Source organism: Sorghum bicolor, chromosome 4 (assembly GCF_000003195.3).
Source record: "Sorghum bicolor cultivar BTx623 chromosome 4, Sorghum_bicolor_NCBIv3, whole genome shotgun sequence".
In the NCBI taxonomy this organism is placed as follows: domain Eukaryota; kingdom Viridiplantae; phylum Streptophyta; class Magnoliopsida; order Poales; family Poaceae; genus Sorghum; species Sorghum bicolor.
Genome location: NC_012873.2, coordinates 52,648,491 through 52,659,418, shown reverse-complemented (window position 1 = coordinate 52,659,418; position 10,928 = coordinate 52,648,491). Strand labels below are relative to the sequence as shown.

General features: G+C 40.6%; 1 protein-coding gene across 1 annotated transcript; it reads right to left on the bottom strand.

Annotated features, from left to right (window-relative positions):
- On the bottom strand, positions 7,105-8,282 carry LOC8064255 (leucine-rich repeat extensin-like protein 5). The gene has a single exon (XM_002452206.2). The coding sequence runs from the start codon at positions 8,234-8,236 to the stop codon at positions 7,454-7,456; it is 783 nt and encodes a 260-aa protein (XP_002452251.2). The 5' UTR covers positions 8,237-8,282; the 3' UTR covers positions 7,105-7,453.

The window sequence follows — 10,928 nt, the reverse complement described above, 5'->3', positions numbered from 1 at the left end:
TAAAACATTAAATATAGATTAAAAAATATCTAATTACATGTTTTATCTGTAATTTGTGAGACGAATCTTTTAAGCCTAGTTAGTTTATAATTAAATAATAATTATTAAATATAAACGAAAATACTATAATATCCAAATCTAAAAAAAAAATTACCAATTAAACAAGATCTGCCTAAAAAGAAGTTAAAATAGTTTAGTCTTCTTGGTCACGCGACCAAACAAGCCCTAGGTTACATGCCCGGTAAGAATGGCAGCGGGTCGGTTTTGGTTCGGATATCCGCGGGTTTCGGATCTAACGGTTTTGGTTTTGGTGGTAGTTTTTCGTTCACGGTTTTCGGGTTCGGGGCCCCGAAACCGATCAGGTTTGGTTTTCCACCCGTGGATATCCAATGGATATCCGAAATAAATCATTTGAAATTAAAATTTATATTTTATAATATGATAATAATAATTTATTTACTTAGATTATTAAATTTATTCAAAGTTAACTCATGAAAATATTTATTATTTGTGGTTTGTTTATACATGTGAATATGTGTCTATATATCCACGGGTTTCGGATAACCATTCGGGTTTCGAGTATCCGCGGGTTTGGTTTTTTTTACTGAATTTTCACCCAAATCGGTTTCGGTGTGCCCGCAGAATCCAACCATAGCCCCATAGGGTCCGGTCCGTTCCGGCCCGTCGACACGCGCGTCGTCCATCAAAGCTCGCGATCCAAATGCAACATGTACCCAAAGAAGCGGGCAAAGCTGGACCAGCGGGATCGATGACGTACGGGACCTGCGGGCCGACTCGGGCATGCATTATTACGTGCGGCGCATGCCATGTATCCGTGTCCCATGCTCATGCTGGACGACGTAGACGTTAAGATACCAGTATTTTTATATATATACGTACGCCCACACTGGCCCACTGGCACTGCCTTGCCAAAGTTACTCAGTTTTCGTTAAAAAAAAAAGCGAACCGCACGCTCCTCGCGTGCTTTTGAGTTTTTGGCAAAGAGAGATTTGTGGAAGTACATGAGTAATATTTTTCTTTTATAATAAATTAGCATCAGAATTAGCCGAAAAAACAGCCAACTAGGTCAAAACTAGGTCAAAAGTGTATTATTCTCTCTTTTTCTTTTTGTTTACAATATATATAGCGTTGCCGTATATATATATATATATGATGTGAGAAGACATGACCTAACCAATAATGGAAATAATATTGAAAAAATATTAAATTTTTAGATAAGCTATGATGTCCTGCTGCTAGTTTTTTTTTCTTCTTCTTTTGATGGAGGCAGTTGCAAAATAGAGTAAAGTAGTGTGCATGTAATCTTGCAGGGAAGGGAGAAGATAACCTGCTGCTAGATTTAGCTCTCCAGCAGCTCGATGATTAACTAACGGAAAGTGATGAGGACGCATCATCACAGATATTATTACGACTCCATGTGTTTCAGGCTAAAGTGCAACTGTCGAGTAACGACAACAGCAAGAGAGAGTGTCGCCCATTGGTGCACCTTTAATTTCTGACCAAAACCAACCAGTAATTCATGTGCAACGCTAGTGCCTGAGCATTAATTAAACGTGTTGTTGTATTGTAAGGCCTTGTTTACTTCCCAGAAAATTTTGCAAAATTTTTCACATTCTCCGTCACATCGAATCTTTAGACGTATGCATGAAGTATTAAATATAGACGAAAATAAAAACTAACTGTACAGTTTGGTCGGAATTGACGAGATGAATCTTTTGAACCTAGTTACTCCATGATTGGACAATATTTGTCAAATACAAACAAAAGTGCTACAGTGTCCATTTCCCAAAACTTTTAGGAACTAAACAAGGCCTAAGCCTTTGTAGAGTGTAATGCGGAAATATATACTCCTATTTATTAGTAGTAGATTTGTAATTAACCAAAGTTAGTTGGTTGTCATTAATCATATACTACTACTCGTAGATACTAGTACTGTTTTAATTTCTTCCTCATATACAGTGCTTGAAGAAACTAAAAGCTCGCTATCTAATGTCATATCTAGGCCAGGGGTCTCAACTTTCAAGGACCTATACATGCGTCTTGATTTGTTATTACTGTCTAACGTATACGAATCTCTTGTAATTATAATGTAGAGAACAAACCCAAAGTCTTTTAATTACATATATGGCATTCTGCAACAGAGGCAGATATAGGAGCCGATCAGCCGATCAGCAACCAGAGTTGGCCGAGGTGGGCAAGCGCATGTGTCAAATTAACTGCGTACATGTTCGCTACCTGCTTCCATATGTTTGGTTGGAGGTGTTAAAGGTTACTATAGTATTTTTGTTTAGGCCTTGTTTAGTTTATCCCAAAATCCAAAAAGTTTTCAAGATTCTTCGTCATATCGAATCTTGCGGCACATGCATGAAACTTTATATATAGACGAAAATAAAACTAATTACACAGTTTGCCTGTAAATCACGAGACGAATCTTTTGATCCTAGTTAGTCTATAATTAATTGGACAATATTTGCCACAAACAAATAAAAGTGCTACAATACCGAAATCCGAATCTTTTCGGAACTAAACAAGGCCTTATTTAACAATTAGTATCTAATTATAGACTAATTAGACTCAAAAATTTATCTCATAAATTATTGTTTAGCCACGCATGTGTCCAAACATTCGAATGTGATGAAAGTTTTTTTTTAAAAAAAAAAAACAGCAGGAACCAAACGAGCCTAATTAGCCGGCGATCCACCGACGTAACTAGGACGTAGGTGTGGAATTAATTCCGTCGGCCGCTTTTACCTGCATGCGTCGTGCGCCGGTGAGCAACGACCACGACCACGACGGCAAAGGCCGCCGATTGATTAGCTACAGAGAATCCATTTCCTCTACACCACCAAACCACAGGGTGCTCGCAATTATTGTATTAAATTAAGCAAGCTAAGCTAATTCTATACACAAGGAGCCTATACAATTTACACGCATGATTTTTGTAGTCGTCTTACTTTTTTTTTTGGGTGGGGGGAGGGGGGCATTCGTATTGGAAACCATCTCTAGAATTATTTTATTTGTTGCACTTTAGCTTAGAAATAGATTCAGCTGACAATCTATCCATTTGAAATTTAGAGGCATGCATTGACATAAAAAATAACTGATGACTTATTCAAATAAAGTCTTATGGAGGCATTTATTTGATTTTTTTATTTGACATCGTTTAGGGACCTAAATATACACTTAAGTTCTTAGAATATCAAACTTAAATTTTCGATATTTTGAAACAACCCAAAATGAAAACTCGCCTATAATTAACAAAGTTGTAGTATTTCATGAGATCTAAAACTTTGTAGTTTAATTTTCTTTTTAAGAGGTGAAATGTTGAATATAAGATTTAGTATAAAACTAATACAACAGGATAGCATCCTATGCTTGGTCATAGGCATACATATGGTGTGTTAGTAGGAGAGCTCGTGTGCTAAGAGGTCGTGAGTTTGAGATTTTCTTGGGTAAAACAATACTTTTTTGACTTATTAACTTGTGAGAATGGTTTTAAAACCATCACTATACATATCTTATTTATATATGTCACTCAAAAAATAATATCTTATTTATAAGGTAGTAGCAGGGTTTTGAAAACCGTCTGGTTGAAACAAAATTGGTTTATGATTGTGTTGTAGCGTAACTTAACAGGAGCTAATTAAGGAGCATAGTAGTATTGGAGTGACATGACACTGAGGGAGTGTAATTAATACCAATACGGTGATCAGTGATCACGTGTGATCCCAGTGACAAGGACAACGCACACGAAAGTACTGTACGTGACGCGCCGCCATTCTGTAGGAAACACGCTAACACCGGGCTGGCGTCAGGACATTTTACCCACGGCAGTCCCCATACGTCCAGCCGGCGATCATCACAAAATAAATTCAAAGAAAGACAAGAACGTATCCAGTGCTCCCATTTGAAAAAAGGACTTATAAAAACATGAATAGTAGTCCTATATTCATATAAATTTGAAATGTGCGTTTGAATAGAAATCTGTGCAAAAAGATAAAAAAAAAGTGAAATCGCCGCTTGAATAGCTGTGACATGTTTTTTTAGGAAGCTAGAGGGACCGGAGCCCCTACACTGATTTATTAAATCCAGTTATATAAAAAAAATCTACCCATGCCAATTGTGTCCATAACTAAACGGGTTGTGTCTAATAAATGGGCCCGTGCCGCGCCACCCATTTTCCATCAATTATCAACAGATAAATAAACAAAATGACATTGTTGATAAGCCGTGGCAGAAAATATTATTGACTGATTTGTTGTAAGAGAAAACACTGTTGAATAGCTGACTGATTCGGTTAATAAGTTCAAGCGAACAGGTTAATGGGTGGTATTCTCTCTAACTGTAATGTACTTTGACTTTATCTTACGTCAAACTTACACTACAAAAAAAATTATTCCATAGAGTATCTAATGAAATTAATTCACAAAAATATAATATACCATTCCATAGAGTATCTAATGAAATTAATTCAAAGTGTAGATATTGGTGTTTTTCTATAAAGTTTAGTTAAAATTAGAGAAGTCTGACTATATGACAAATTAAAGTGAACTAGTATATATAATTTAAAACAGAGGGGGGTAATAATACTTGAATTATGATCCTCCTTAATGAATTCTAAATGTTTTGTAAGGGCTTTTTCGTTTAGCTCTAATCCCCTCAGGTTGAAAATTGACCGAGCAAGTTCTTAAAAGTTAAAAAGTTGGCGAGAACGTGACATAATAAATATGTGGTGCTAGCTGTTTGAATCACATAGTCGGTTTACTGTGAGAGAAAAATATTGTTCGCTGATTATTGTGAGAGAAAAATATTGTTGGCTCACAGAAAAAGTACGGCTTAATAAGACAAACCAACAGGACACCACGATATCTGTTCAAATCAAAGCATATACAACCGAAAGGGCATATATGTATACGCCACATCTATATGTGCAAAGTTCCATGCATGTATACATATGGAGAAAGGGAGAAATTTTTCGTGGATTCTTTTAGGTTCGTAAAGTAAAGGGGAGCGGGAGTAAGTTCATTATCAGGAGACGGTGCACACATATGGACAAATCACATATATATATATATATGGAGATGGAGATATTATGTATTAATGTATGCATTTTATATTTATCCGATTGTTAATGTAGCAGTTAAGATATGCACGCACTGCAGGTGCGTCGTCGTAGAGGAGGAAGCAGAGTTTTTAGACTGCGGCATGCAAGTACTATGTGCACGCACAGCAACTAGCTCGTCCTGACAACCACAGAATACTGCGTGATTTGGTGGGTGCATGCATGCATGCTTTGTGCATGTCGCAGCACCAAGCTGTCGGTTAACACAAAGCTAGCTAGATCTATCTATACACACACACACCCCTCGTCACAGAAATTCGATCGTTTCCTTGTTGTCGTTTCCGGCGCTTGCATTGCGTGATGTAACTAGTAGTGCTTTCTTTAAGGGAAACATGGCACTTGCTTTGCGTATAATTAACCGGGCAGTAGATGTAACTAGCAATGCATTCTGTACTCTTTTCATCGTCCCTTGAATAAATTAATTTCTAGACAATAAGATTACTCTTATACTATACATTATCAAGGACTCCCTCCGGCTTCCGCATGTAATTTATGTAACACTTCCTACTTATTATGGTTCGAAGAGAGCAAGAACTAGGCTAAATAGTTTGACAACCTTTTTGTGTAAAGAAGAAACACTGATTATTGGATCATATATTTTACTGGACATGGGGTCATGAATAATGGTTTGCTATCATTGTAGCCCTCCATCTCGTCCTTGCCGGTGCCTTCCTCACATGCCTCGCCGGCGACCGCGCCCTTCTCCACAACCTCCTTGCTGTCGTCCTCCTCCTCCTCGCCCCGGCCGCCTCGTCACGATGCGCTAGGGCTTCATTTGAGCTCCATGGCCGCAGCCACGACCATGGAGCTCTGGTGAAACCCTAGCGCACCTACGGCGTCGCCTTCTTGCCGATCCCCTCCTTCTGTGGCGAGCTCCGGCCAGAAGCTCCATCACTCTGACCTGACCCAGCCGCACTGCCATCAGGGCCCCTAAATACCATGTCGCCGTCCCCACCACATGTTTGGCCTTCCTTCCCTAAACCCCTTATCTTCTAAGCCTGCCGGAGTTGGGGAAGGAGATGGGGCGGGCGCAGATGCGGGTACGGTTGGGATGCAGGCGCAGCCGCCAGGGAGGAGGAGCTCGCCTAGAGATGGGAGAGTGGGGCGCGATCGAGTGTGGGCGTGGATGATTGACGCTTTGGCAAAAAATTTGCTAAGGAGTAATCCTATTTTTTTAAAAGCTAAACTATAATCCTAGCACAGGTTTATTCTACCTACCAAGTGTGGTTAAGGTCTCTAGTAACTGAATTTCTAATTACAATGTTTTCTTTTGTGAATCAATAATTCTAGAATAATAAATCTTTCAATTTGAAAATTTAAACATGGGTGGATATGTTCCCCCACTATACCCTTATTAGTGCGCTAGTTAAAATGAAACTAGGCTAGATTAACTGTTAAGTTACTTTAAATTTACATTTATTTTCTAATCTAGTAGTTTCTGGAACAATTGGTGTAACAAAAAAAAATCGATTGTTACACTCCTCTAAGATTAGTCCTTAGCAGGAGCACTTTAATTCAGATACTAAACACATAGGACTATTTTCCAAAATAAAGTACAGTAGTATACACGTTCACAAAATTTTAGGTGTTCCTAGTAGAAGCAAAATACTACTCCATTTAAGGCATGTTGTCTGTAGTTTTTCTTGCATGTGCCAAATAATCTGTATTTCTTCGACGGTTGCATAAAAAAAATAGGTCAAACTTGCATATTTGAGGATATATATATATATATATATATATATATATATAGACATATGTCATGCTTACACACCTTCATCTTTTCATCATCATCATCAGCTTCATCAGCTTTTCAGGATCACACGCTTCGACTTTTTTATTTTACTGTCAATTTTTTTCATTAATGTCTACGCTTCGACTTTTGATGTCAGCAGTGGCCGCCCAGCTGAATTCAACCACAAGCTTAAAAGTTCCCGGTGAACTTTTGAACGTAAACCCAATAATTAAAGATCACCAACAGCACCAAAACATTCCATTGACTGCCTGCAATTAATGGTGCGGCGGCGCCTCACGAATTATTGGCAACGCTAAAATACAACTTGTAGTACTGCTACTCCTATTTACTGTAATATACTAGTAACTCGAGTAATTTACAGTGAATTATCATCGCACAAATGCAAACGCCATCACGCACACCAATCTTTGCTATCACCAACGCACATCACACACACACACACACACGCGCGCGAGCTGGGAGTGGGAGATGGAGATGAGACTAAGAACTGGAAGTCGCAGCAGATTGCGGGCAACGACGACGACGACTTATCTCTCGGCGCGCGGTCGGGGCTCAGCTTAGGCCGCCGGCGACTTGACCTTTGCGGCGAAGCAGGCGGCGGCGCGCTTGCAGGAGCGGTAGAGGCTGAGCATGGACAGCCACTCGGCGAGGGCGTCGCCGAGCCTGCTGGGCGACCGGCGCCCGCGGGTCCGGCGCACGCGCACCCTCCAGCCGGAGCCGGAGGCGCCCAGCTGGCGCGCCGGCGGGCGGTCCATGGCGGCGGCGTACTCGGCCGGGACGACGGAGGCGTAGGGGTCGGAGCCGCCGGCGCAGGAGCGGGCGAGGAGCGACGGCGGGAGCGGGAGCGCCTTGATGCCGCTGCCGCCCTTGGAGCTGGAGCTGCGGTTCCGGGCGGGCGTCTTGGGGATGCCCGGGCGGTGCTCCCACGAGAAGGGCACGGCGGAGGCGCGCAGCGGGGACGGGAGGAACCGGTGGAACGGCGACGGCGACCTCGGCGGGAACAAGGAGAACGGGGACGCCGCCGGCGGCGCCTGCATCAGGGACGGCGACGGCGAGTGGTGGTGGTGGTGGGAGTTATTGGGCTTCCCCTGGAGGAGGCGCCGGCGCCGGCGAGGCGTGGCTACGGCGGAGGGCGGCGTGGCCGGAGCCGGCGTGGGGCGCGACGGCGAGGCGGGCATCGGGGCCGGCCTCTGGTGGCTCCTGGACTGGACCTGGTGGTGGTGGCTGGTTGGGGTGAGCTGGGGTCGGTCGGTTGGTCGGGCTTTTATGCCCTGCGCGCGGGTTTCGTTGGGAGAATGGGAAGGGCGTCGAGGGAGAAGGAATAGTTTAGGACCCCGCATCGGCCACGTGGGAGCTGACGTGCCTGCGCCAGTCGCTCCAGCCTGGATGCTTTGGGTTGCTCCATCACTCCATCAGTGGTTTGTTTTGCACCAACTCGGTGGTAAGGCTAGTTTTAATGAACATTTCATACATATTAAATATGATGACATGTCATTAGAAGTAGAATCTTTACATGATTTGAGAAGATGAGAGAAGAGAAACGTTTCATAGTGGTAAAACGACTCAGCTCTGTTTTCTAAAATTTAGAAACTGCATGACACCTCCCATTGAGAGTCTTTCATTTCATCATGACGATCACGTGCGGCTAGCTATGCGTGCCATCTCCTCCTCCTTCCCGCCTTCCGTCATCCATCCTCTTGCACAGAGCAGACCAGAGCTACTCTTAATGTAGTTTCGTCAGAGTTTTAGACATTAGTTACGCTGATGTAGCACCATATTAATAAAAGAGAGAGATGACAAGAGTTCTGTCGGAGTAGAAAGAGTTTTATAAAAATGAAACTCTTCTGCACTGTTTCCAAAATCTAAATACGTTGGAAACTGCAAGACGAAATCCTCACTCAGTCTATTTCATTCACAGTTATCAATATCGTCACGTCTTAAAAAACAGTGGGATGAAATCTTCTATTGAGACGGGTCTAACTGAACTGAGCACTGTGGTGCTTCAACAGGCTTTGAGGATATATGGTTTTAACTTTTAATTAATGTGTATATTTCGGACTTTGTTGTCAAACAGTACTGTAAGTTTTTACCTTTGCCCATTTCGGCGGCCCCACTAGTCTTTATATTGTCAAGTGGTGGGTGACTAGGTGAAAATCGATCGTAGGTGATGAAAGAAATTGGCGGCACCAACGTGGTCATGATTGATGATCCCCACTGACTTGGTTGGGTGTGCTTTTGGCCTTTGACCGTCGTTTCATCTGAATCAGATGGACATGAGTACAGGGGTCTAGCAGGTTTATATTAGGATGTGTTTAGTTTACGGTCTCTCTCTCAGGCATCAGATGACCGAAATTTAACGCTTGAGAACGCTGTCCGGGCTAAGTAGCTCCAGGGAGGAGAACCAAATAGGTCTCCTTAGATTTGTGTTCTTTTCTAGTTACGGCTCTCCGAACTATCTTTAGACTGTTGTATTTCGGCTAAATGATTAATGGAGACGAGGAATGTCTCGATTCGGAAAAAAACAGTCATGATCCAAATAACCCAAAAGTATGAGTTCATGTATCTCTGAATTTTGCCTAGCTGACAAGATGTGAACATGCATGTGTGGTGGAATGGCATGGATTGTAGAACTCTTCGTCTTGTTTAGTTTCGAATTTTTTTTTGTTTTTTTGGTACTGTAACATTTTCGTTTTTATTTGGTAATTATTGTCCAATTATAGACTAACTAGGCTCAAAAGATTCATCTTGCGATTTACAGGTAAACTGTACAATTAGTTTTTGTTTTCGTCTATATTTAATACTCTATGTATATGCCATAAAATTCGATGTGTCAAGAGATCTTAAAAAGTTTTTGGTCTTTGGTTGTGTGCCAGCCCACTTGGTCTTGAAACTGACGGGCACCAGATCAGTAGTTCATAAAGTAGCAATTTGCTTTGGTACGTCAACGTTTGTATAAATCTTCATGTCGTTTCTTTTTATCCTCTTTGTTTTTTTTGAAAGTTAATTCTATTTGCATTGGTTGATGATGATGAAGCAAAAGTGAAAGGAATCTCTACATCGTTTCACCATCGGTAGATTTTTGGCGAAAAATTATATTCACATATTGTCCATGATATCACTACGCCACCTATGATTTGTATGGGCGGCTAGCAACGATTTGGCCAGCCGTCCCTACCAAACTGTTGCTCCAAATGATGAATTTATATAGATGGTTGGTTAGTTGCCTGCAAATCCGATTCATAGGGGTTGTTCACTAAAAGAGGAATATATGAGATTTATGAACAATATTACTATCATTATGTCGGATGAATAAATGACTAAAATAAAAGTTGTAGATCTTGATAAAACCTATGACTTTTATGTTCATGAGTTTTCAGCTGAAATCGTCTAATGTTTAAAATTACGTTTGAATTTGTTATTTTTTAAATTCAAAGTTCAAATTGATCAAACATAGTGACATTAAAAGATGACCCAAATAATAGTCCTAAGAACAAAATAAATTGATAGAGCATGATTTTAGAATTTTTTTAAAAAAAATCATTAAATTTAAAGTTAGTATGAGAAAGAATGACTAGTTATAAGTTTTAGCCAGAGATTTAAAAGAGAAATTGGAGTTCTTTAATAATTTAAAAATTAAATTTCTAACAACATTTTGAAGCACTAAATGTTTTCAAATGGAAAAATTGTAAACAACAATGTTCTACAACTTTTCAAAATCTATAACTTTTATTTTAGTTATTCTCCGCCCAAAATCATTTGAAAAAAATTCAAATTTTACTACTTAATTTTAATATTAGACATTTATTCAACCCTACAAATTCATTTATAAGGGCGACTCGTTTCGGAACCGTCTGTGAGCTGTCCCTACCAAAAAGAAAAAATGAAAAAGAAGAGGTGTGTTGCTATAAGTCGTTCCTATAGCAGTGCATACGAAGACGATGGATGATTCATGATTTGGATGGTATGGAAATGTTCACGAACCACACGCCGGCGCTATCTTTTTATCGGTAAGTATGTAGATAGCAGGAATAG

Excerpts from the sequence above, each read along its gene's own strand:
- LOC8064255 (XM_002452206.2), bottom strand. The coding sequence starts at position 8,236 with ATGCGGGGTCCTAAACTATTCCTTCTCCCTCGACGCCCTTCCCATTCT.